The sequence below is a fragment of the Onychostruthus taczanowskii genome, unplaced genomic scaffold, assembly GCF_017590055.1.
Source record: "Onychostruthus taczanowskii isolate IOZ18803 unplaced genomic scaffold, ASM1759005v1 scaffold92, whole genome shotgun sequence".
NCBI lineage: Eukaryota > Metazoa > Chordata > Aves > Passeriformes > Passeridae > Onychostruthus > Onychostruthus taczanowskii.
This window is the reverse complement of record NW_024507213.1, coordinates 1,829,576-1,857,494: the sequence shown is the minus strand read 5'-3', so window position 1 is coordinate 1,857,494 and position 27,919 is coordinate 1,829,576. Positions and strand designations below refer to the sequence as shown.

The 27,919-nt window shown below is 43.0% G+C and overlaps 1 protein-coding gene across 2 annotated transcripts in view; it reads left to right on the top strand.

Moving 5' to 3' along the window:
* Positions 1-2,211: 2,211 nt before the first annotated feature.
* Positions 2,212-27,919, top strand: part of EDIL3 (EGF like repeats and discoidin domains 3) — a 240,292-nt gene continuing 214,584 nt past the window's right edge. For both annotated transcript variants that reach the window (XM_041426668.1, XM_041426666.1), the window contains exon 1: positions 2,212-2,437. In XM_041426668.1, the coding sequence (XP_041282602.1) occupies positions 2,371-2,437 (67 nt within the window). In that variant the 5' untranslated portion in view covers positions 2,212-2,370. The remainder of the gene's footprint in view (positions 2,438-27,919) is intronic.

Below are 27,919 nucleotides of genomic sequence, written 5' to 3'. Positions count from 1 at the left end.
GATACCTGTGCAGCTTAGTGAAGGCGTGGCTGCAGCACACCTGAGTGCTGCCAGGTGAGTTGTGCTAGTGTACCTTACAATGAGGACAGGACAAAGTTTTTTTGTGGGTGCTACCAAGCTCCCACATGCCCAGAGCATTACACTGGAGTACAGCTCATGATAACACATATTTTCTGCTGGTGTGGGCTAAATTAATGTTGGGAGATTGTTTTTTTCTTTATCTGTCCTAGCCTGCTGGATAACTGCACTGCCCTGAGTGCCATCAGGAAGCTTGCCCTGCTGTGGTGGGTGAAGTGCACAGCTGGTGTAGGCACCACTGAGCTGTGCGCAAGCAGAAAAAGCCATGGGATTGTGGGTGTTAAATGCTCTTTATCAAGGTGCCTCATTTCTGTTAATTTTGTAGTTTAACCAGCGCAAAAAAAAAAGCAGCCTCGTCCTTTCAAATCTTTGCTGACAATGTAAGGTGTTGAAAACAAAACGCTTCCAGTGTCAAAGAAAAATGTGATTAATTGCGAGCTCAGATGTAAAACCAGAGCTTTAGGCAAGGGCTGTCACCCTGTCACTGGCAGGCATTTAATGGCAGACAAAGGGCTCGCAAAATGAAATGCTGTAACTACTGCGAGGTGCCAGCCAAAGTAACCAAGAGATCAGACGACTTAACGGGTCGTTTCCACTCCTAATTTCACGATGTCTCTTCTCGTTGTCATGCAAGCAGCCCGGACTTTCAAGTTGTATCTGCAGAAATGCTTCTCAACAGCCTAGTGCTGTTCAGTTCATCCTTCTCACTCGGCAAGTGCATTAAAGCTTAATATAATATTTATATGTGGTCTTTCACCATGAAGGCATGTAGACAGGACGCAAATTACAGATATAAAATATCTGCAGAGCCTTTTGACGCCCAATAGAAAATTAGTAGTTTTTTCACTCTCGTGGCACTATATACCCAGGTAGGGAAAAGAGATTAAAATTTAAAAAAGTATGTAGTGGTCTGACGTGAGATCTTCCTACCCTCTACCTTGGGCTGCTTCTGAAATATCTCCACATCTTTCATTCTTGCTTTGACTCCCTTCCAGTTTTGGGCAGGATGACACCCTACGTGAAGAGAGAGAGGGAGGTGGAAGAACGGACCTTTGCATCTCCCGGTCTTCTGGAAGGTGTCCCTGCCCATGGCGTGGGCGTTGGGATGTGGTGAGCTCTGAGGTCCCTTCCAACCCAAACCATGCCATAATCCTGTGATCCCGTGCGAGTTCCCTGTGTGGATGTTCAGGAGGGATTTTAAGCCGAGGCAGCACTCGGCAGAGCGCAGGGTTTGGACAGCACCTGCAAGACAGAAGTTTGTGGAGGGCAAAATTCCTCTGCGGAGGGTAAAAACACCTTCGTGAACGGCGTCCGCTCCCTGATAGACGAGGGCAGGCACCCACCCAAAACCAAACTAGCCCAGAACATGCGATTTGGAGCGGTAGAGGAACCCCGGCCGCGCAGACCTGCTCCAGCACACCGGAGCGCTGCGGGAGCACCTCTGGGACCAGCCGGGGACCGCGGGGTCCCGATCCCGAGCGCTGCGGGAGCATCCCCGGGATCAGCCGGGGACCGCGGGGTCCCGGACCCGTGCGGGAGCTCCATCCCGCACCCTGCGCACCGCGGGGTCCCGGCCCCGTGGGGAGCATCCCCGGGATCAGCCGGGGACCGCGGGGTCCCGGACCCGTGCGGGAGCTCCATCCCGCACCCTGCGCACCGCGGGGTCCCGGCCCCGTGCGGGAGCTCCATCCCGCACCCTGCGCACCGCAGGGTCCGGGCCCCGTGCGGGAACTCCATCCCGCACCCTGCGCACCGCGGGGTCCCGGCCCCGTGCGGGAGCTCCATCCCGGATCCTCCGCATCGCAGGGTCCGGGCCCCGTGCGGGAGCTCCATCCCGCACCCTGCGCACCGCGGGGGCGCGGCCGCGGGCGGGGCGGGTCCGGGGCGCGTCCAGCGGCACCGCCCCCGGGATCCGCGCGGGGCGGGCAGGGCAGCGGCGGCAGGAGGAGGAGGAGGAGGAGGAGGAGGAGGAAGGCAGAGAGGAGAAAGAGGGGGAGGAGAGGAGGCGGCGGGACACGGCTCGGGCCATGCTGGAGGCGCGGCGGCACCTGGCGGGCGCGCAGAGCGGGCGGGCGGCGGGACGGGCTCCGCGCCGCGCGTAGGGCGGTGGCAGCGGAGCGGCGGGGGCTGCGCTCGGCCGGGAGACGCTCCGCGGGAGGGACCTGCGCATCCTCGCCGCTGCCTCGCATCGCCTCGCCGGGCGGAGGCACCTCCAGCGCCCGCCGCTCGCATCCCTCGGCTGAGGCGGAGGAGAGCAGGAGCAAGAACAGGAGGAGGAGGAGGAGGAGGAGGATGAGCCGCGCGGTGCTGGCCTGGCTGGCGCTCTGCGGGAGCCTGGCGGCGCCGCGCCCCGCCCGAGGTGAGGGGACGGAGGTCGGCGGGGACGGACGGGGGACGCGGGGGGTCGGGGTCGCTCCGGAGCTCCCGCAAAGTCGGAGTCCAAGTGCGCGGGGGACCGGGAGGTGGCTCTCAGCAAGGTGCCGCTGTCTGGGCTCTCCTTGTCTCTTTATGCATAAGGAAAGAAGAAAAATAATAATACTTATCTCTGCGTTTGAAATAGAAGGCGGCGGACGATCCATCCTCAGACTCGTTCTGTTTTGAAACTGTGCTTAATTAGAGGGGAAAGAAATGCCGTGAGAGATTAAATGTAATCCAGATGAGCGGCTGGGAAGATTTAATATCCGCAGAGCTGAGCGCACCGCTTTTCCCTTCCTCCCCCCACCCCTCTCCAGCCACCGGTCCTCACTGTAATTTGGAGGCTGCTAGCTCCGAGCCGGAGATCCAGCAAACCGCGGAACAGTTTGCAAACACGTTCGGGAGCTTGAGCATCTCGGCAGCAGCCAGCAGTTCTTGCCAGGCGACCCTTTCGCTGCCTCCCTCTAATTAGCTCTTCTCCATCCTAAAACACCCGCGGCGCCTTCTCGGTGTCTCGCCCCCTTCCAAAACAAAACCAAAAAACCCTACCAAAACCAAAAACCCTCCGGAAGAAGAAAACGCCAACCCAGCCCCAGAGAGACAACTTTCGATCTCTTGGGAGTTCTCTTTATTATTTATATTAATCACTTCTTGCAGGGGTTTACCCTGCTGGCGTTGAAAAGTTGTACGAGCTCGTGGGTGCGAGGAGCTGATGGTGGGGCTGTGGGCAGGGTCCCCCCTCCGCAGAAGGCTCGGGGGGCTGCCCGGGGCGGTGGGCGATCACTCTCTGCCCGTCCCGTCGCGTCCTGCCCATCCCGGCTGTCCCGCCCGAGCGCCTCCCGGGGAATTCTCTCGCTGGGCTCGGCTCCGGGATCCCCGTGGGTGTCACCTCCTCTTGCTCGCAGCCCCCCGAGGGCTCTCCTCGTCCTCTGCGAGCTCCGAGCGGCGTCCTGTGCCGCCGATGTTCTGTGTCTCTGTTCTGTGTTACTGTGCTGTGTGATCCCGCCCGGCGCGGAGACCCCTCTATCCTCCTGCTTGGTAGAACAACTGTTGTCCTAATGAGTACCAGAATATTCCCGCTGACTTTTAGACCTCTTCCCCTCATTATTAACTTTTTTTTTTTTTTGGAGGTTTCAAAATGAAACCGTTTTATTCAGCAAAAACTGAATATTTTATTAGTCCTTAAATTATTCAGCACGGCAGCTTCTCAAAATCCGGTAGCATTCGCACAGTTGCAGTGAGCATGTGATAGCTTATGCAATATGTCCTTGTACCTGCAGCTTATTCCCCAAAGTCTCTTTTTTTTTTTTAAGCAGAAGATAACTGTGTCTGCCACGAAGTCTGCACTTGTCATAAGTGCTTTGCACTGGGCTTCCTTGGAACTTCTGGTAGCTCACATCTGTGATGTTTTCTCATTAAAGTCTGCAGTTCTGCCATGTTTTCAGGTAACTTCAGAACAGAGGGGAACTTAATAGGTTTTCTAGCAGAAGTGAAATAGGAAGGACAAAAAAATCCATTTGCTCTGTGATTGCTTAAGCTGTGATTGTTCAGTTAAAGGTTTGTCCTTGGCTCTCAAAAAGAAACAGAAGGACATTATACTGAGTCTTTTTTTTTTGAGCTGAAATGGAGCAAAATGCTGCTTGACAAGTCTGATATAGTGGGTTAATTTTGGTGGCTGTCATAACATTTACTTTTAATAGATCCTCTCAAAGTTGCAATGACTCTAAGCACTGCAAGTAACCAAAACTCTTTCAAAAGCAGCTTTTGAACAGTGCAGAACTTGTCTCAACACTACTCACTATGAGTCGATTCCCATAATGATGTAGAATGAAAACCAGTGGAAGTGTCATCTGTGCAGTGGCTGGTTCCCACTTGCCTCTCAGGGTAAATTCCAAGTGCAGATCAATGTTAAGTCATATACTTCATTACTGACCTGCATTTCAAGACTACTGGTAAAGAAAAAGACCAATTGCTTTTTTTGCTGGGGCTCTGAAAAGTAATGGTGGAGGTCAAAATCCTGTTTATTCATGATGTCTTAAAAACACCTTTTGCTTTTTGTGTTTGGAACTAATACATACTATGTCAGCAAGTTTGGGGTGAGGTTCTTTCTGTCTTTTTGCTGTTGTTGTTGATTTTAAGAGAGAGAGAGAGACGGGTGAGAGAGATTGAAAGATACTAATGGATGAAAAAGCCATCTCAATGGGAGACTGTCATTTTCTTCTTTCTGGCCAGTCTGATAAATTTGCAATCTCATGCACTGTAACAGGAGCCTGATCTTCAGAGATGTGTTTATATGCAAGCACATGATGCAACCAGCCTCCAAGGGTGCAGTGACTTCCAGCCCTTAGGTTGCAAGAAAGATGCAGGTGCATTTTTAATAAGCAATGCCCTTTTATACATATTTTAAAACAGCTGTAAGCTTTTACATTTGCTGCTGTTTCTGTTCCTTGGTGGAATTTGAATGCCAGGCATTCTGGTGCTTTACTGTGCATGGACAGACAGTAGCTACCAGAGTGACTACAGAGATTACTAGAGATTGTTTCAGGAGGAAGAAATACAGTGCAACCCACCTAAAGTAATACAGGTTCCTGAGTACCACTGTGTAGTTTTTTTAGTTGGGTGTTTTTTGGTTTTTTTTTCATCCCCAGCAGCTTTATGATCAGTCAGTGAAGATTGGGATCAGATGAAAGGAAAGCATGATGTAAAAGTGGTGGCTGTTTTCTTCTGAGATACATCTCTGGCCATGGTGTAAGCTGATCAACAGCAGTAATGGGACTTCAGGTGCACAATAGTTGAGTGCATCCCACACCTTCATGATAAACATTTTTGCAATAGAACCTTCTGAAAAATTACCATTTGAGTTGTCTTTATAGTGAAGCTGCTCTGTGGGTTGTATCATGCTTCTCCACTTAGCTGTCTGCTGAGTTTTTAAGTGTGGTTTGCCTAAAAATGATATTGACATTGCTGAAAACAGGCAAGTCTAATTCATTATTTTATGATCGTATCCTGTCAGCCTGAGCGAAAAACTCTGGAACTTTGAAGGAAGTGTTTCAAAGATGTTGCTTTTTCTCCATTACAGTGGGAACCTTCACCCTCTCTGAGGCTTAGAAGTTTCTATAAAGCCCCTTTCTGCAGCTGGAATCAGCTGCAAGGAGCAAAAGTGCTGAGAAAGAAGAGAGGTAAACTGTAGCTTTGTTCTCATGTATCTATACTGAAAGGCTGAAAAGATCACAGAGGCTTTTAAAGACCAAGATTCTTCTGTTTTACTGAATGCCTTTGCGTCTTTGGACAGCATCTGCTTCTGTACAAAGTGCTGACAGTGTGACCCTGCATAATGATTTTCACTGTTCTTTTAACAAATTACATTTGTATTCAAATTGATTTTCCATGACTGCTCTTATAGCCTGCAGAAAGCATATAGTGGATATACTGTTGTATTCTGTACGTGTCTGGTCAGCCTAGGACAAAATTTGATGTCAAGCCATGCATTATTATAACTGGAATTAATCGTTCTGGTAGTATTAGTTGGGGTTTTTTTTCACATGCCCAGCCTCCTATTTCCCTGCCCTTTATGTCCTTATCCTTTATGTCTCTTTTCAAAGGATATACTTCATAGAAGGTTGTGTATCAATGGTACCATAGGGGAAAGGATCACTGTTTTATCTTCCCTCCTCCACATTTTTTCAATTACCACTCAGTTGAAAATCCAGGAAATGATCCATTCTGGAAGTTATTTCAAAAGACAGTAACTTTTAATTAAGATTTTTGTGCCTTAAATTAGCTGTTTGTGGAGCACATGCCCCTACAGCAATGGTAACAAACTCACAGACAGAAACTCCTTCAGCCTAAGTGAAGATACCTGGGGAATCTGTTTAAGAAACTGCAAGAATCAGACATGAATCTCTGTTATTCTCAACTTTATTGTGAGTCACATAGGAGTTGGCATGTTACTGTTTTTATCTTAATCTCTTAAACATCTCAAACTTAGCTAAGCCACAGATTTCTGAAATCCTAAAGGATGGTCAGCGCTGTATTACAAGTGAGATTAGATGTGATGAAAAAATTATTCCCTTGCACAGGGTGCCCAGAGCAGCTGGGGCTGCCCCTGGATCCCTGGCAGTGCCCAAGGCCAGGCTGGACACTGGGGCTGGAGCAGCCTGGGACAGTGGGATGTGTCCCTGCTGGGGGTGTCACTGTGACGCCTTTAAGGTCCCTCCCAACCCAGGCCATTTATGTGATTCTATGGCATTGGGCATTGTTATAGCATACCTGAAGCCCAGCTTCAGTTTGAATAAATATGGGTTGAACAACAAACAGGTATTGATTTAAGTCTCAGAAAAGGTTCACAGTCAAAATACTGTGAAATCTTAGTCAGATGATGCGTTAGAAAATACAAGATGAGTCAAAGGATTAATGTCCAAAGAAGGGTTGTTAGAACATTAACATCTGCAAAATGAAAAATGCTGGTTTATATTGGAGGACCAAAACACATTTTGCATTTAAACAGGAGACAACCTAGGGGAATGGAAAATTCAGCCTAAATTCAGTGTGTTATGTCAGTCTGAGGAATAATGGGTCTAAGTTTGCCTTTCTATAAGAAACTTGGATCTTACGTTTAAGGGAGAACAACTCACTGTGTGTAGTGACAGCAGGGTATGGCTGATTTTCTAAAAAACTACTTAGGGGGTAGAACAGCTTTCCTGCCATTCCTATTGTGGGAACAGAGCAAGGATCTGTCCAAACCCAGTACCTGCAGCTGTGGGTCTGTGTGCTCTGAAGGCAGGGATTGAATGAGCAGCTGTGTCCCAGGAATCTGGAGGCAGACGACCTGCACCACACCTTCATGCTTTGAGGTTTTATCAAATCTCAGTCTTGCTGGTGAGGCAATATACTTAACATACTTGTGGGGTTTCTTATTCATTTGTTTGTGTGGGTTTTTCTTCCGTCTAATCAGCAAGCTGTGTTACCTTTCATCACAGCAAGGGTGTTCTTCTATTTTAAGTTCCGAAGGCTAAGAAATGAAGCAGACCATAATTATCTAATAAAGTCTCTAGCTAATCCAGCTAATAACTATATGTGGTGTGTGTGTATGTGTGAATGTGTTATCATATGAAAAACACATAAAAACATCTTAATTTTACATCTACATTTTTTATAATGTCAAGCAGCTATGTGCAAACATACTGCACTTTGGGTATCATTTGGGTATATCTACACTCCAGAGACCATACAGAGGAATTGCAGCCATTTATGTGCCTCACATCTGGTTTAACACTTAGAAGTTTAGGAAATGTTAGATAAGACCTAATCGTCCTATGAATTCTTGATGCACAGCTCTGTATGTGAAGTAAGAATTTGCTATATGGCACAAAAGAATTTTTTTATTATTTTTTTTGAGGTTATCAATAGTATTCCTCACTCCACACACCTTTTTAGTAAGGGACAAAAGGGGTTTTATGACTTGTATATAAAAAACTTATGTCCATAAGACTTATATATATATATATTTGGTGAAGTTTTTGAAAATGAGCAAGTAAATACTGGCACAGTGACAGAGTATGGTGAGTTAGAAAGGGACCCACAAGGTCCATCCAGCCCAGCTCCTGTCCCTGCACAGACACCCCAAAATCCCAGCCTGGGCATCCCTGGGAGTGTTGTCCAAACTCTCCTGGAGCTCTGGCAGCCTTGGGAGCCATTCCCTGGGCGGCCTGGGCAGTGCCAGCACCCTCTGGGGAAGAACCTTCCCCTGAGCTCCATCCCGAATCCCTGGCCCAGCTCCAGCCCTTCCCTCAGGCCCTGGCAGTGTCAGAGGGAGCGGAGATCAGAGATCAGAGCTGCCCGTCCTCTTCCTCTCGCGGGCAGCTGTGACCGTGCTGGGTCTGCCCTCAGCCTCCTCTTCCCCAGCCGAACGCACCAAGTGCCCTCAGCGGCGCCTCACGCGGCCCCTCCACACCATTCACCGTCCCCGTGGCCAACTCTGTGTGCTCTCTGACACTTTAATGCCTTTTTTATGTTGTGATGCCAGAACTGCACCCAGTATTCCAGGTGAGGCCCAGCGCAGAGCAGAACAATCCCTCCCTGGCCCGGCCGGCCATGCCGGGCCTGTGCCCCCAGGACAGGGATGTCCCTCCTGGCTCCAGGCCACTGACACTGACCAGGACCCCGTCCCTTTCCCTGGCACTGCTTCCCAGCCTCTCATTCCCCAGTCTGTCCGTGGGTTGCCCATCCTGGGGGCACAATCCCAAACCTTCCCTTGCTGAATCTCACACAGCTGGAGCTGGCCCAGGCCTCTCATTTGCCGCGGCCTCTCTCCAGGGCCTCCCTGCCCTCGAGGGACACAGCTCCCCCCAGTATTGCACCATCTATGAACTTGCTCAGGATCCCTTCCAGTCCTGCATCCAGGTAATTCCTGAGGGTATTGAGGAGCACAGGGCTGAGGATGGAGCCCTCCAGAACCTCAGTAGTGGCAGGTTCCCAGCCTGACCCGAGACCCAGCTGCTCATCCATCTCATGATGTGTTTATTCAGCTGTAGGACAGACAATTTGTCCAGAACAATCCTATAAGAGACAGTATGGAAAGCTTTCCTGAAATCCAGAAAGATTCCATCAGCTGGTTTCCCTTGATCCACTGAGTGAGTCACCTTGAAAGGAAAACCGGTTTGATAAGCAGGACTTTGCCCTCAAGAAGCCATCCTGGCTGTGACCAGTGACCTGTCCTCCAGGTGTTTTTCAATACCTCCCAGAATAATCTTCTCCATACCTTTACCCGTCTCTGACAGACCTGCAGTTTCTTGGGTCCTCCTTCTTGCTCTCCTTGAAAACTGAGACAATGTTTTTCAGCTTCCAGTCATCTGGGACTTCTCTGGACTCGCAAGGCCATTCAAAAATCATCAGGAGAGGTTTTGTGATGACATCAGCAGCTGTTTGAGGATTCTCAGATTAATCCATCAAGCCCATAGATTTGTAGGGATCCAGCCAGAGCAGCAGACTGGGTTTAACTGAGGGTTGATCATTCTCACAGTCATGGTCCTCCAGCTTGGGACACTGGGACCATCTTGGTCCATTTGTGTCAAAGATTGTGGCAAAGGATTCACTGAACACCTCATCCTTGTCCTTGTCCTTGTCTGTAAGGTGACCATCCTTTTCCTGGAACAGGCCAATGGTATTTTTGCACTGTCTACTGCCGTTATTTTATTCAGAAAATCTCTTTTTATTGTGCCCCACACAGTTCTCACAGCACCAACTCTATCTGAGCTTTGGCCATAAAATTTTCTCCCTCTGACAGCAGTATCTCTGTGTTCTTCCCATGCCACCTGGCTGTGGTGGTCACACTGGGCACACACCTTCCTTTATTGCCTTACTTCTGGGAGAATATTCCTGTTCAGCCAAGCCATCCTTCTGCCTACGCTGTTTAAGTGGAGAATCCTGGACTATCTCAGCTCTCCCAACTGCGATAGCAGAACGACAAGTTCTGGGTTTCAGGAGTTAGGATTTCAGGCGCAGTATTTAAAGCAGCAAGCTGAACCGTGCAGATGACAACAGGGAGGAGCAGCAGATGGATAAGAAGGCTCAAGAAGATCAGCGCTCTTTCAGCAGAGCCAGGGCAGGAGCTTGGCACATCCCAGTAGGAATCTGATGATGTGAGAGAAAATTGTGCCTCAGATTTGAGGGTTTTTTATGACCCTGCAGGCCACAGGGGACAGGGAGGGGAGGGAGCAAAGCCTCTCCCAGAGGAGGTGGGAGATTTTGGTGTGGGATTTTTCTGCTGCCTCCTTTCCCAGGTGATGTGTGGGAGAGTGGGGTCAGATACAGAGGCAAAACCCCCCCTCAGGCTGCAGTTTCTGCATTAAGTGGTGGCTCTTGATTAAGGCTGATGGGGAAATTTCCTAACCCAAAGTGCTCTATGAGAATATTGCAATTCTGTACACACAGCAGTTTAACCAGTGAACAGCCTCACTCTGAGGTATAGCTTGCACACCTGGGACAACACAAGCTCAGGTGACTGTTAAGTGCTTCACACTATGGATATGACCCCCACAGTTTCACATTTTTAATTTTAATGCAAAGCAGGGTGTTTCCTCAGTGTTTTGCAAATAATCTTCTCTGATTCTTTCTGCCCCTCACCCCTTGGGACTAATTTTTTCTTTGTTTTCAATTCTAAACAACACAAGGCATTTATGCACAGTCAGATTATGGTCCTACTGTAGGATAAAGCTACCATTTAGACATAGAGACCTTTTTATTCATGTCTTTGAGTATGCTCACAACAGTAACTTTTTGACAGGCCAAAAAAAAAAAACCCAAACCAAACGTGGAGATGACTGCATTGCTAATTTTTAGCTGCAGCAATTTTATTTGCCTTGATTCTGTGTAGGGAGGCTGAAAAAATCTCTTCAAGAACTTCTTTTTTTCCCTATCATTGTCAAGATGCTGTGTCAACCTGCATAATTATGGAGAGCTGTGACAGCAGAGCATAAATAACAGTAATTTCTGGCATCTGATTACCCATGTCTCAGGTTTCTGCAACAGTGAAGCTACAACAGCTCACACAAGAAACCCTTACAGATAAGACTTGCATGTGCCAAGCAGAGGCATAAAAAAATAGGAAAAAAACTAAAATAAGTTAGATTTATTTTATGCTTAGCATTTGTTTACATCTTTCAGTCTGTCTCTCCCTCATGTACGAGAGCTTCTATCACTGCTGGGTGTCACTGCACATACAAGCAGCCCCGGAAATCCAAGTTTCCTTCCTAATTGCTCTGCATTACAGTTCTTTAGATCATACTGCTTTAATTTGTTTGCCAGGCTTTTTTTCTTTGGGTTTTTTTATTCCTTTTCCAGCTCAGGCTTTTGAAGTAGCGATGGAGAGACTATTACATGTAATGTAACTTGTCAGATTCCTTGCTTGTGTGAGGAATTGCATGGGATTGCTTTGCAAGGTCTTTTCTAGGTTAAAAACTAAGACCCACTAGCTGATTGCTTTCAGATACCATTCCAGAACTATTTTAAAATCATGCAGTGCTATTTATTTGAACAATTTTAAGGGAAGATTAGCTTGCTACTGTGAATAATGTACAGTGTGGAAGGGGAAATGGTGTGCTGCTGTCATGGGAAGTAGCTGAAATCACCTAGTAGTTCCCTTCTATAGTGCATGCCATATATGTTTCTTTAATGATGCTTTTGTGTAATTTCTTTAATGTCTTTTTTTATCCTTTACCTTTAGGCCTTGTACAGAATGATGCACTTCATACAGATAGTCCTTCAGGGTAAAGATCAACCTCTTTGACAATGACTTTCATTTTCTTGGGTGTGATCAAGCCCATCCTATTCTGACACCTGTCTTCACCAGGCTTCTCTTCAACCTGGTGTCCTTATGCAGAGAGATAAATTATTTCAGAAATTCCTCTTAGAAATGCTGCATTTTTGTACTGTGGCACAGTTACATAAATGCTCTGGTTCCTTCCTAGGGTGGTTTTACTTGACCTTAAACTCTTACTCCAAATGTGGGTCTTATGGTTCAGCCTGTCACTAAAGTCATAAAGAAATAAAAAAAAAAGGTAATTGAAGCAATGTCAGGCATAGCTGGGAATGCAGTGTCAGATGTATCCTTTCTTTTGTGAAATCCATTGGGGAAGAAAAAAATCAAAGCAACATTCTGAACAAGAGCTTGGAAATCAGCTGGAATAAAGTGTGATTGACTATATGTATTGACTTAATGTTAGTACCACATCTATATTGGCTCACGCAGCAAGAGCAGTGATTGCTCTAGTATGCCTCAATATCTTTCAGTATAGATGAATAATTACATAAAAATGTGAATTTAAGAACAGAGATTTATAGAGTAATAGAATGGCTTGGGCTGGGGAAGGATCTTAAATCCCACCCAGTGCCAGCCCAGCCATGGCAGGGACACCTCCCACTGTCCCAGGCTGCTCCAGCCCCAGTGTCCAGCCTGGCCTTGGGCACTGCCAGGGATCCAGGGGCAGCCCCAGCTGCTCTGGGCACCCTGTGCCAGGGCCTGCCCACCCTCACAGGGAAGAATTTCTTCCTAGTAATTCATATAAACCTACTCTTTGTCAGCTTGAATCCAAAATGCTGAGTGTGAGTAAAAGTGGAGCACTAAGAAGTGTAGCTCCCACTTGTGGGTCGGAGCAGTTTGGTCAGGGAAGGGTGCAACAAATGTCTGGTCTGTAGGAAACTTCCTAAGCCTCCAAAGTTGTGGGGCTTTTTTGTTGTTTTTTGTTTTGTTTTGTTTTGTTTTGTTTTTTGGGGTGCAACAAGTGTCTGGTCTGTAGGAAACTTCCTGAGCCTCCAAAGTTTTGGTGTTTTTTTGGTTTTTTTTGGTTTTTTTTGTTTGTTTGTTTTTTGGCTCTTGGGTTTTTTTGGTTTTTTGGTTTTTTTGGGTTTTTTGTTTTTTTTTTTGTTTTTTTTACTGCAAGACAAAGCAGAGATGAGCAACTTTGTGAGATTTGATAGTTTGGCCAAAGCCCATCTAGTTTCTCTGCCATTGGCTTTCCCCTAATTCCAGCACTAGTGGTACTTTTCAGCAAAATTATCTCATAGTTTTCCTTCTTGGGATGGCTTAAGGCAGGAGCAGGCCTGTCCCAATGATGGTGCAAGGAAGGGAGATCGGGACAAAGAGGGAGAATCAAGTGGCATGGACAGGGATGTGGAAGACTGGATGTGTCCTCAGCTGGTTCCTTCAGGGGTGAGTTATGGAGAGTTTTCTCAGTGCCAGTTGTACACATTTTTTTTTTTGCCAAGAAATACGTTTCTGGACCAGGTCTAAGACACAGTGTGCCAAATTTCCCATTTCCTCGAGTATAGCTGTGTATTCCCCCGTGGAAATGGGCAGAAGTCAGATCCCTGAGTATCCCTTGTGTTCCTGTCCACTTTGTCTTGGCATGCATGAAGGCAGAGGAGCAAATTCCACATTTCCCTGGCCATCTCCCAGTCCAAAGTGGCCATCTCACCATCCTGGGGCAGATCCAGTGTTGATTAACTAGTCTATCCCAGTAGGTTATTTTGTTGAGGACAAATTACAGTATTTTTTTTCTTCCCTAATTATTTTGTAGCAAATATTTATCTTGTGGATAAAGATCGCTCTTGAGCCACACAGAGCAGGGGAGGCTCAGAAGCTCCCCATGTGCTCTCAGAGGAAATAGAAGGAGCTGCCTGCCTTAGAAATCCTACTCTGGCTTAATTCCAAGCAAGAAGTCTGTTTTAAAACTACAAGGGAATCGATATGGTTCTGGCTCCTTCATTCAGAGCAGCTGAAGACTGAGGAGGAAGAAAGGAAGAAGACAAACTGGGTAAAAGCATTGTATACTTCTGTTACTTCAGGAGGAAAAAGAGAAAACTCTTCAAAATGTCTGAGACTCCTGACTGAATAATTTTGACCAATTAGCCTGCTGCTGGATTGTTTGGGATTTTTGATAAACAAATTCTTGAGGTTTTGTGGGTTTTTTAAAATTTCCATAGAGAGGAATAAGTAATTAACAATGGGTACATTGGTTTCTTTTCCAGTTGAATTCTGGTTAAAGCATTATACTTGTAGAAAGATCTGAATAGAATTTTAAATTCTATCTAAACATTTTCTTATGAGGCAGAGGAGGGATGGAGAAATATCTCAAAATTGTACTCCAATTTCACTGGTACAAAAATCACTGGTATGTAATTATAATTTTTCATATTTTTTAATCTAGAGGACCACCATTTGCAGAGCTGAAGAATTGCAGCAAAACCCTATATTTTTAATGCTTTTTAAGTTTCAGGAAGCCACACTTTCACTCTGTTAATGCCCTAACAATAATCATGAAGTCTTCTGCTAGCATCTTTCATAGCAATCTTTTGTCCCTGTGTCACATCAAGATTTTTTCTGTCATTGCCACCCATCTCTTATCCTTGACATGTCTGTACCTTCCACCACTGAAGTCTGAAAACAAAGGCTGATACATCAAGTAGAAAAAGGCACCTGCTTTTAAGCGAAATGATGAGTTTTGATGACTTATGCCTGATAAAAGCCATGTTTTGAGTCTCCTGTAGTGCCAGCTCAAGTGTTGCAGCCACAGCAGCAGCTTGAATATCCATTTCATTTTGTGTGTGTGTGAAAGAAGTGTTGGTATACTGGAAATACTTACCCAAAGATTTTCAGAGATCTCAAAAACAGGGAATCATCTGGAAATGCTGTTTCAGGAGAGCTCTCAGTTAACGTCATTCAGAGTTATTCTCACTTTATTACCATGCATGAAGGAGATTCTCATTTCTTTTTCGTTTTCAAAATGAGGTGCAAGAAGCTTTTACAATTGAAATTGAAAATGCCTGGCCTGTTTACAACATGGTATAGGTATCTTGTAACAGTTGGGCTAATTTTTAAAAGCCTTTTATGTAGGGTCTCTGAACAAATTTTCTGTAGGAAAAGCAGCTGTGGAAAGAGCCTGTTTTTTCTCAGCCCCATTTTTCTGTTAAGATAGAGAAGTAAGATTACTGAAGATTTTAGAGATAGTGCATATGTTCTTTGAAAAAGAACAACATAAAAGACACAAAATTGCTGTTCTAGTAGATTACAGGCTGGATTGTGTATCTGTTGAAATTGGCCTTATGGAAGGTGCTTCTTCAAAGTTGTTGTAGTTTAAAAAATAAAATACCAACTTATTTTGCCTCCTACCCGCCTTGAATCAACCCCTGCTCTTTGGCTTCACCCAGGTTTTATGCTTGGGAAGCAACCTGAGGGGTGGGCATCATTCCACCAGTGATTGAGGAATTCCTGTGTCTTCTGTCTGGGTGAAAAGGGAGAGTTAAGACATAACAGACCCCATATTCTCCTTCTGGAAATCAGAAATTTGAAGAAATTGCATCTCTCTGGAATTTGTGGTGTGGTACCAATGTTGTTCTTGGGGCAGCACAGGTGTGTCCCCATGTCAGACCTCATGGGGAGTCTGAAAATGTCAGTGGCAGGAATTGTACAAGAATGTATTAACTGGAGAAGAAGAGGTTGTTGCTGTGCTACCATGCAAATTTTTTTTTTGGCCTTTTCCTAATATATCTGTAAGCACTAACACAGGACATGTCTTCATCCAGTATTTACATTCTGCCAGTGTTCACCAAAAAGTGAAGAGTGGTGGTGATGTTTGTAGACAAAACAGATTTCTGCATTCAGTACAGCTATCTCAGGCTGTCAAAAAATTGTCTGGGAATGTTCCCCTGCATTAAAAATAACTGTATTTATCCTTGGTATCTGTGTAGTGACCTAGTTTGTTTATCACTAACTAACCTGAATTTTTCGACTGCATGTACTGTTGTCTCGCAGAGTGAAAAAAGAATATATATATATATATATTTATTTACTTATTTACTAATGTACTTTTGTAGAAAGAGGTGCAATTCTCTTCTGTTTGGCTCGATTTTTTGTTTCTTCAGGCCTTTTTATGAAGGCCTGAAGAAACAAAAACCATTTTTTTTAATGAAACCTTCAGGTTTTAATGAAATCCTGATTTCTTCCTTTGCACAAAGTCTTGACATGGGATTTTTCACTTTTCATGGAACTCTTCCATTAATTGAAAGCTTTCTAATAGTTCTGATAATTAGCCATGTTACAAGATATAATGGGCAAGAACTGGAGCCAGGTGCAGCTGCAGTATATTTAGGGCAGGAAATGTAGACAGAAATCTTCACTGTGTCAAACATGACGTTATTTGAAAGTTTTCAGGTTTTCGATTTCTATTGTACCTTAACCCGCTGCTTTTCTCTGGTTTATTATTTTATCCCTTTTACTTTTCTTTGGTTTATTTTTTTTTTTTCTCATTTCCCATTTTGAACTCTATTGAATTTCATGATTTTTGGTTTTTCAGTTGGTGGTTCAAAGACCAAGGGCCCTGATAGATGTTAATCCAAACTTGATGTTGAAAGTAGGTTGCTTTTCAGATTTAACTTTTTGAGAAATATGGATTTTTGTGGCTTCTCTTGATTTTAAAAATGCAGTAACACTTCTATTGAATACAGCCAGAACAGCTTTACACTGAAGCTGCCTCTAGATTAATGTCTGCAGCTTTGCCAAAACTATTATCTATATTGCAAGCTGTCACTTTATGCCTAAACTAAATAATTAAATCTTCAGATCAGATGTACAGTTTTTTATTATTATAGACATAGTTTAAGATTTTATGACTATAAAGAACCTTTGGGAAAAAATAACTGTGTTGCAGCCTACTGGAGAGTGGGCTACAACCTCTCTGAAATTTTTGCTTGTTAAATTACATTCCTTGGTTTGGATGCCTGTTTTTCAGTCAAAAACAGAGCTAAAAACTGCCAGCACTGAATTAGGTGTATCATGCCTTAACCACTGGGAGTCTCTTTATGATCTGGTCTGGGGCCCTTAATCTGAGTTGCTTGCCAGCAATTATGTAAAGCATTTATCAATTTTTTTTTTTAAATAAAAAATGGCGAGGTCACCCTTTTGCAATGTGCCAGTCAGATAACATTATTTGTCCCCGAAATGAACACCTCTGTCTAGGTGTAGGTGTTGCAGGTGTCTGTTTACTTTCGCTAACAGCTCCAGTCCTGTGTTGTGAGACAGGAGGGAAACGTAAGGGAGCCCCTCCAAATGAGTTGTGGGTGGAAAAGTCCATGGTGGAGGAACGTGGAAACTCATAATTTCTGATGTCACATGTCAGGCCTCTTCCCCACCTCTGCTCTTGCAGCTGCAGAGGTATAAGCAAAGCAGGATAAAAAGCGAAATTAATACAACTTCCCCCAGAACAGTGGGATAGGATGGACAGGATGGATTTCACCCAGGGGTGCTGGGACCTGGACATTTCCTGTGCAGGGTGAGACTCAGAGGGCAGTAGATGATCAGTCACACCACTCTGGAGTTTTGTATCAGGTGGGATCTGTCTGGGGCTTCCTTTGTTTCACATCATGGTGCCCTGAGCGAGGTGCCCCTGACAGGTCACCAGGGATGTCCTCACCTTGGACAGAGGTGCCACCAAGAAAGGAAATAAACTAAAAGGGGGGAAAAAACCAAAAGGACCCTGTAGACAACAACAAATGGCAAGTCCTGCCTTTGGGAGGGAGAACTTCTGTGAGTGGATGGATGTTTAGTGTTTTGGTCCCAGTTTAGGAAAGGATTTTTTAAATGGGTGTGAGGTTAGCTAGGGCATGCTGTTATTGGGGACTGGATGTCCTGCCCTGGAAAGAAAGGGACCTGTGGGACCTGGGCTGTGTTATTGCAGGGACACATTGAGGAGAAATTCCCAATCCTGACTCCCTGCAGAAGGGTGAGTCTGAGGAGGCAGAGACAGCAGTGCGTGGCAGGAGAATCAGAGTAATTTTCTCTGTAAATATGACCCTCACTGGGGGTGAGGACGAAGTCTTGCGCTCCTCATCACCCTCATTTCGAGTATCTGTGTGAGATAAAGCATTGTTCAATTCATAATGCAGTACAGTCTCTCCTTTCAATAGAAGAAATAGGGCTGTATTTTATGTAGATGCTGGCAAAATAAAATCTAATACATGCAGGATGCATCTGGTGTCTTTTGGTTTTGTTTGCTCATTTACTTTGTAATTGTTGCTTATCATTAATAAAGTAGACTAAGCAACATAAAAAGCCAGGCTGTGATTTTCAGTGTTCTGGTTTTTTTTCGTTTTGCAGTTTTCGCTTTATAGTCTTGCAGTTGTGTTGGCTGCCAGTAAGAACCCCAAACCAAAGATTTACTTGCATTATTATCTTTCCTTTATTTTTGTTTATGAAATCCAAGTGTAAAAAGAAATGAGTAGCAATATGTAAAGACTCATCTTGCACATTTTCCTCTTAGAGATGGTAATAGAAATGTCCAATTTCCAGATTGTGACAGAAAACCATGCCTTTTTTCGAACACATTGGAATGAAGTTATGAGCCTGAATTTTAAAATGAATTCTGGATTTGGCACAAGAGATCTCAGATGAAAACCTCCTGCTGAGATTATGAGGTTTATAGATTTGAGATTCAGTGATCATGCAAAGAGTTTAACAACTCTGCTGAGTGTTGAGGGAACTTAAAATGAACTGAATTGGTGATTCATTTTGGTTATACTCTGAGGGAGGAACAGACATTTTCTAATAATTAATTATCTAATTTAAAACCTCCCTATTACTTGACTGAGGTAAAAAATGAGGTATTTTGTATAATAAAGCAGCTGATCTTTAAAACTAATGGAAAGTGGTTTTATATTTTTCACAAAAACTATAGGCGCTTCAGTTCACTGGCTCTGCCTCAGGAAATCAGTTTCGAGCAAATTAGCTAGTAAAATGAATGTGCCCTGCGCTGGTTTATTAATGAAAGCAGTGTGTAAACACAGCTGATCAATATATGGCAACCTGCATAAGTAGAGAAATAAAAATATGCTTGAATTAGAAGGTCTTGATTACTGACCGTTGATCATGAGCTGTGTTTGATATGAAATATTTCTTCTGCTTGAAAAGTAAAAATATGTCACTCCAATAAGCCAGAGTTTTCATTGCCTTTGATTGCCTTCGTTGGAGATTGAGAGCACTCAGTAGAACTTAGAAGTAGGAAAGGGCACTTGCAGTGCTGTGGAAGCTGCATGCTGAGATGTAAACATTGCAGCCTTTATCACCCAAATCCTCAGCTGAGAATTGTGTTCAGGATTAATGTTTGGATTTCTGAACATGCTTACACACCAGGACACCCTCCCAAAGGGAAAGAGTCCCAGATATCTTGATCCATTTGGTAGGGGTAGTTCTTTATAAATTCTCATCAAGCTGAAAAGAAACACCAATTTTTGTGCTTTATTATCTAGTTGCCTTGTCTATTATCTAGTGCCTAACTCCAGCAGTTAGCCACTATTAACTCTCAAAAGCTTTGGTTAACAAACCCTTAAATTTTACAAGCTCCAGCAACAAACTTCAGGTACTAAGATCTCAACTTTTACAATTATAAATTACAAGTTCCCAGTCCTCTTAATAAACTTTGGTATGGAGAGGTAGAATAGGATATTCATGCCTGGGCAAAGCAGGAGAGGATAGTCATAAAGGTGGTAGAGAGAGAAAGAGAACAAGGATGACCAGTCCTTAGATTCCACATTGGTCCTGCCACATGGATGGTCTCATCACAAAAATCAAAACAGAATTTTCATGCCACTGTGTTCCTGCATGTGCAGCCCCTCTGAATCCTGCAGGAAGTGAGGAGCTGCTGCAGGTGCAAGAACAAGAACGTGTTTTCTTTTTTATCTATTGCCTTGAAGCCTTGTTGTGCAAACATTCCGTTGCTGCTCATAAAATTTCTGTTCTTGAGCATGAAACTGCCTTGCAAATATTAAGAGCAATAATTGGGGTGAGTAGTACATCTGTCTCTCTTTTTATGAGAATGTGCATTGAATTCTTGTGCCAGTGGTATGGCAAAAGCTTTCATGGCAATTCTTCAAAGACCACGGTTAAATAAATTTGCCTGGTTCTGTTCTCACAGAATCTAGGGACATATTGGCTGGCAGCATGGATTGCATTAGCCAACCATACAAAAAAAAAAAAAAAAAAAAAAAAAAAAAAAAAAAAAAAGAATTCCCAACCCTTGCAGCCTCAGGATAAGAAAAAACACCCCCTGAGAACAGAATGGAGTATTCTGAAATTCTCATTTCTGATTAAATGAGACTGTGATGGTCAAAGTGGCTACAGCAATCCCCTGATATAAGTAGAGGTCGGGGGTATGGTGTGACACAGAGAGCTTTAAGGATGGGTTCAGAGAAGATGAAAAGCAGCTTTGTTAGACTTCTTAAAACCATCTTTCCAAAGCTAAAAGGCAACGTGGGAGAGAATGAAACACGGAGTGCTTTGGTGATGAATTTTCAAATACTTGGAGGGTTCTGCTGGACTTTTTGTTGCTGAGTAATTGATGATTCATTAAGAGATGCTTCAAAGAGCTTTGAAAACACAGAGGGGTGACATGTGTGGGACGTGGTAGGAGAGAGAGAGAAAAGGGAGACACAAAAGGACACTAATGATCGAAATGAAGCAAGAGCCCTGTGCAGGGCTCTGCAACAGCATTTGGAAAGCTACTATCCCATTTCTAAAAGCCTGAGTGAGAGATGGCAAATTAATACAAACTCCAGCAGATGAGAACTTGGGGTGATCAGCTGTGCCAGTGGCTAGGAAAAGAGGTGTCCTGGGGTAATAATTAAGGAAAAAAAACTGGGATAATGTCAGCCACCTCCTCACTCTCACCCCTTGTAGAATCAAGTGGCAAGCAAAGTAATACTGGTTAGTATTTCAATGTTATTTTGTTCCTTATAAGCTGTTATAATTCAGGATAATTCATATAATGCCAGATATTCAAGGTCCCTGAAGGCTTGGGAGGAGTAGTTCACTTTTTAATGTGTTTCTTGGAGACAGTGAAGGTTAGGGCTCAACTCTTTGTCCTCCTTTATCCACATCTCTCTATCCACAACTTCCAGTATGTTTCAGGAAGAGCTCTTCTGTCTGCCCTTTGAAACGTGTAGGAAAAAGGGAATAACTTTCCCTGATGAAGTTTAAACCAACTAGTTGAACATGTCCAGCTGGTTCTAGTTTTCACTGTGTGGGAGAAAAATCTGCCTTGTAACAACACTGCTTGATGGGGTAATAATTAAGGAAAAAAAACTGGGATAATGTCAGCCACCTCCTCACTCTCATCCCTTGTAGAATCAAGTAGCAAGTAAAGTAATATTGGTCAGTATTTCAATGTTATTTTGTTCCTTATAAGCTGTTATAATTCAGGATAATTCATATAATGCCAGATATTCAAGGTCCCTGAAGGCTTGGGAGGAGTAGTTCACTTTTTAATGTGTTTCTTGGAGACAGTGAAGGTTAGGGCTCAACTCTTTGTCCTCCTTTATCCACATCTCTCTATCCACAACTTCCAGTATGTTTCAGGAAGAGCTCTTCTGTCTGCCCTTTGAAACGTGTAGGAAAAAGGGAATAACTTTCCCTGATGAAGTTTAAACCAACTAGTTGAACATGTCCAGCTGGTTCTAGTTTTCACTGTGTGGGAGAAAAATCTGCCTTGTAACAACACTGCTTGAGCTGATGGAGAGCGAAAAATGGTAATTTGAGCAAGAGGCAATGAATGTGTTATAAAGATCTTGGAGAAGAATCCAAATTATTGTAGTCCAAGTTCTAGGGCCTGTATTTCTTCGAAAGAAAAGGGTAAGCAGGAGAGACTCTTCTCTAAAATGAGAGATGAGGGGAAACTGGGGAAATGCCACACTCTCAGACCCAAGAGTGTGTACAGGTACTGCACTATGCTGGGCTGAGGTCTGAAAACCCTTAACCCTTCATGCGTCCATGGCTCCCTCCTTTGCAGTCATTTCCAAGGACAGGAATTTCCAAGGAATTCCAGATGCTTTGGTCTGGTCTACTCCATAATTACTCCAATTTAATGTGGGCAATTAGGGGACTGTAAGTCTTGGAACCAGTCATGTAGTCAACTAAGAGATCATTTAAGATTTAGTTCATGAAACTCAAAGTGTAAGTCATCTGGGGAAAGAAAAGGTGAAGAAAAAAACTATTTTTTAACATAATTTTCAAGTGAATAATATGTTGTAGGCTATAGTATTATGTAGAATGCTGGATCAGTATTGCATGCAGATCTCACCAGTCTCATTAGCCTCCAAAAAGCAGTGTGGTGCACGATTTAATTGAACTTACTCAGAAATTTATTTACTTCAGTCAATATCCACAAAAGTTTCAGATGGCCTTGTGTAAACATTCAGTGAGCTCATTGGGCACTAGAGCATGTTTCATGCAAGAAAGAGGGGAGAGAATGTGATTTCATGCTAGGCAACATTAGTCAGGTTCTAATTTATCCTGCAGGAGGAGAAGCACATCTCTGGAACGGGCTGTGATGAACAGCACATCTTGGTAGTTTGAGGCACTGGTCTGATAAGTTAGGCCACAGGGAGAGGTCGTTGCTCCCCATTAGAGAAACTTGTTTGTTTTCTCTGCTTTTCCATCCTTAGGAACTTAAAAACAAACAACCAAACAAGCCAACAAAATAAAAACAATACACACAAAGGAAGAAAAAAGAGCACAGGCCCTTTGGGACATGAAAGAATCAAACTACGTACTGGCAGCTGAGACCATATAGGAGACTTTTTGTGAAAACTGTTCTCTAATCAATTTTGTACATGCCAGCGTCAGAATTGTCCAGTGGGAAACAAGAATTGTGAGTTAATTTGATGTGGGACTCTGACTTCCATTTGTGTTCTATTTGCAGAGTCTGTGTTGACAGAGGAAGATGAGGAGCTGTCCTGTTTTTCCTCTAGCTCCCCTTTTCAGCACATTTTAGTGTCTTATTTAAGGAAATAGTATTTGAAAAGTATTTGCATCTATTAAGACTTGTAAATAACTTTGAGAGAGTGTCTCCTTGCATTGTACTCCCTGTCTGCATAAACTCAAGGAAGGGTAGTGTTCAAAAACTACACATTAAAATTTACTCAGCTTTTGAAACAATTGAAATTAATTTCTCTTTCCTCTGTCAGATAAAATGACTTGTCTTAAACTCTAGCTAAAAGTAAAGTTATATTTAAACATCCATAATTTTTTACCTGTCTTTTTTTGGCAAAACCTGATGGAACATGAGTCTGTCTTCCTTACCTTTTTATATCTCAAATTGTAAAAACACCTTAAGTGGACACTATTTACTCTCAGAGTAAACATAGAATGGAAGATCTTGCACACGTTAACTTTTTTAGTTCAGTCCTGCACGAAAAAGTAAAATGGCAGAATATCTTTGTGGAAATAGAGATAGCAGAGTCTCAGAGGAAATGAGACAGAGAAGTAAAAGAGATTTAAGGTTATTTATGCTTTTGTTTCCATACCTTGCTGCCAGCAGTCGCTGTTTTTAAAAGCAGCCCTGCTTGCTTCTGGTTGGAATTTTGGAGTATCTCTGTCCTCCACCAGCTGAGAGTCTTGCCCCAGGATTTTGAAAGAGAGCAGAACCTTAAAGCACCTGCTGCTCCTTTCCTCTGCTTTCTTTTATGGACATGAGCTGTGCAGAATTTGGGTATATGCAGGAAGGTCAGTTTTTTTTTGCCAGTGTTTAATTCCTCTGTACGTTTGTGCAGTACCATTCATGAGCATTTGTCTGCCTGGGTAACAAACGAACCAACCAACCAACCAACCCAAAAAGCTAACAAACAAGTAAACAAACAAACAAATAACACCCCCAGTCAAACAATTAGACAAAATTCCCAAACTAAAAAACTAAAACAACCCAACAGTACCAAAACAGGGAAGAAAAATCCAAACCCAAAACCCCAGTACACACACACAAGAAACCCACTTGAAACCCATCCCCAAGACAAAAACAAAACAAAACAAAAAAACAGACAAACAAAGCAAAACAAACAAAAACATCCACAAAATCCCCACTGTGTTCAAATAATTCCATGTAACCTTAACAGAAGAGTCTGGAAGTAGGTCAAATAGCTGTAGAACATCAAGAAGAAGTAGAATAAAGCCAAGATGATTTTGACTGTTTTGATACTGCAAAGTCTTACTGTATGAGCAATGTTTCAGGCATCTAAGGATGATATTTACTAGAATCAGCCTGCCAGGGGAGTTTCCTGCTGGGGCTACTTTCCCTGTGCTTTTCATATGGATCTCTGTATGTTTACTTCTTACTCTTCCCAGAAGGTTAAAACTGGAGGTGCTGCAATTCAAGGGCCAGGATAAATTTTTCTGTGTCATTCCAGCGAATGTGAGTTTTGATTTAGCAGTAAGTGACAGCAGAGATGTGGCTTGTTGTTAAACGTCTGTATTTTATTAATCATAAAATACTTATTTTTATTAGTGAATTACAAAAAAAAAAAAAAAAAAATCCCCAAACCAAAAAAAAAAAAAAAACCCCAAAAACAAAAAAAAAAACCCAAAAAAACCCCCCCCAAAAAAAAAAAAAAAAAAAAAACCCCAAAAAAAAAAAAAAAAAAAAAAAGAAAGAAAAAAAAAAGAAAAAACCAAGAGACTTGTTTACATTTTTTAAATTATGACTCAGGCAAATTATGTGGCTACTCTATGGAGAAAGATGGAGCAATTTCTCTCTGAGGTCATCTGTATTTTTGAGTTCCTTAACGCTATCGTGATAAAGATTCCATGATTCTTTCTCCTGGTTCTTTTTGATATTCTGGTGGTGTTCCTCCCTGCCCAAGTCACCAAAGCCACTAAACCCAAGTAAAACCCATCAAATTGGTATAGACACATGGGATGGTTCCAAGATTAATACCTGTAGGGATTGTTCCTTGATCGACAAGACCTACAGCTTTCAAATATTTGTCCTTCAAAATCAGAGGTTTTAAATACACTCCATTGATTTCAGCTGTGTTAGAGTTATTTTTAAGCCATTTCCCATTTCTTTTATTCACTTCACAGCTACTGAAGTTTTTAGGAGTAAGAAAGTAAATCATACTGATTACAGGCTTCCATTAAACAGAAATAGTAATTTTCTGCACTAGAATTACAAGTATTTTTCATTTAAAGATAATTAGATGTATATAGTGGATCAGCTTAAAATTTGCAATTAAAATGACTGAGTAATATAATGGAAGAATTTCTTGGAGCAAATGAATTTTCAGACTTCCATAACTATCTCTGGAAGGAAATGAATATATATATATAGTAAGTGTTTTCTTAAAAAGGGTGAAAATGTTGCTCTTCATAAAAGGCAGAGAGCAAAGAAAAATTGAAAATTTATATTGGGTGTGCCATAAGAATTGGGATGTTTCTGAATACAGTGCTTAATCAAAAATGTCATTGTCTCTCCCCAAAATCAAGGTTTCAAATTCAAATATTCATCAGGTAGTACAAACCTACTGAAAATTATTGCTCTCTGAGTGTATTTATTCCTAAAGGTACACAGATAAATTCCCTCTCAGATTAATGAGCAAACACCCAGTCATTCCAGTATTCCCTCTGTTGGTTTTCCCAGGGAAGCTGAATTTTTGGCTGCACTTCAGGAGCAGCTTATTTGATGTGACAGTGCTCCGTATTCAGCAGTGATGTGGCTATCTGAAATGGGAATAATGTGTTTTCCTTTCACTAGTGCTGCCACAAGAGGATTTAAATAATCTGGCAGTATTTCAGTCGAGGGGTATTCCAGCAGGAAAACCTCAGGACAGCAGAATCATCAAAATAAGACTAGGACAGAGAAGTCAAAGGGATAAAAGGTACAGACAATAATGGTATCATTTGAGGTATTTAAAAAGTCAAATGCTTTCTAAGTAAACACAGTCCTCAAAATGTGTAAGCTGGGTTTTGGTTTCTTTTTCACTTTAACTAGTGAAAAAATTGCAGCTGTGTATTACAAACATATATTTGAGGGTGAAACTAAATCTGTTATGAGAAAAACCTGACACCAGCAAATGAGTGTATAAATAAATTTGAAAGGTCTGTTCATAAGACCTCCTGCAGCAGCACTTCCCTGTATTGCAGTGGACACCTTCTCCTTGTTTGTTAGCAGCAGGAGGTGGGCTCAAGGTTGTGCAGCTTTCAGAGGTTTTTTGGAAGACTGAGAACGTCTCAGTTGTGAAGTGTGACAGCTTAAAAAAAAAGCAGGACTCTAATGAAATACTGGTTATCTTACTGGGACATTCCACGTTCAAACTGAAGCACTCAGACCTGGGCAACTGATGAAAATGTCCTTTTCCTGGATGAGACCCTTATCCAGGGACTCCAGGTGTCTGCAGTTGGGAATACTTCTTGTTTTGTGCTCCCAAAGCATTTGTCATGATCAAGACCTACTCCAGGACTAGTAAACCATTTGGACAGCTCATTATATCCAGAGAAATAGATGTGTACAAGCCATGCTGTGGCTTGTACACATGGGGTCTTTCTGGGGGCTGTGAGTGCAGGTCTTTTGTGGATTGTTAACTTGGGGTCTCATTTTCAAAGCCATAAAACTCTTGGGTCTCCTTATGCAAGTTGCATCCCTTGCTCCTGATTATTCTGCTGCATCATGCAATCCCCAGCTTCTTCTCAGCTGCCAGACTCACCTGAGAAACTCTGGGCAGCATAGACCTGCTCTAAATGGTTCTGGGTCTGCTTTAGTAAAATATCCCAATGACAACAGGAAAATAACCTGGGAAGTATAAATAGCACTTGCTGTCTCGTAACTACACATAATTACCAGCATTAACAAATAACACCTGGAGAAATATTTCATTATATTGAGCATGCTCTTTGATTTATGGGCAACATGCTTATAAATTAGCCAGTGTGTGGAAGGCTGCAAATGGTCTGTGTGGAGCAGGCCCTTTCTTAAAATGAAGAGCTGATGTGTCATGGGAGGCTTTGAGACAGCCAGGTTTCTTGAGTTTGTTATGTTTTAAAAAAAAAAACAAACAACAAAACACACGGGGGATGTGTCCAGATATGCACACGCAAGAACAGATAAGAATGTGCACTACAAAAGTTGAGAAGGAAAATCCAATTTTGCCCCAGTTCAGCACTTGCTGTGAGCCCAGCACGAGGAGGCTGGACATGTTTATTCCCTCTGTGTTGTCTGGCCCAGCAGTGGGTTGATGGTGCTCAGCACTGCAGTGCCAAAGGCAAACTGCACATCCCTGGTGTGGGATGCAGAGAGGGGAAAAAAACCTCAAAAACCACCCCAGTTTTACTCTTAGCTCGGGGCTGTGCCAGAAGGCACAGACCACTGCCAGGATTTTGTACTTTCTGCTTTCTTGTCCCTTTCTTCCTTTTTTCCCCCCGGGTTCCTTCCCCCCTCCCATCACACAAACACACACATCCTTGGTTTAGTAATGAAATGTGAAGGGTGTTTACTGGGACAGAAGGAGCTGGAATAAAATCCTGGGAGGCAATTTGAAAGCTGCCCTTTGCCAAGTGCTTATAAGCCATGAATCAGCAGACAGGAGTGACTGTCATAAAAAAGATCACCAGGCTGTTTTATCCGTGTAAAATCAGAGATGTTTGTCATGTTATCAGGCAGCTGAATGTCTGCTTTAATTCCTAGAGAGTCTTGCTAGGTATTGGGTACTTAGAAATCATACCTGAGGATAAAATATCTAAATTAAACCATCTATTTCTGTGTGCAATTGTCTTTTATCTTGTCTGTTTTAATTGCCCCATTAGTAACAAGTAATTTTTTCCACATTTAGAACAAACAAAAAAAAAAATTACACTTCAAAGTTGCAGATTGGTTTCTTTGTTTAGAAAAAAAGAAAAATTACTTAATCTGATAAATTTGGTCTTGAATTATTCATTTCTTTGTAGTGAAGCAATGATTTGTGTCCTTCTGAATTCACTGTCCTGTTCTTGCCCTTTCCATCTGATAGTCTTGGTCACCTGGGGGCTGAGATGTCAAAAAAATGTGAGGAATTTAATAGCCTTGCTGTGCTTCTCACACAGTTCTTTGGTCTCATGTGGGAGTGTTTGAAGTGAATAAAG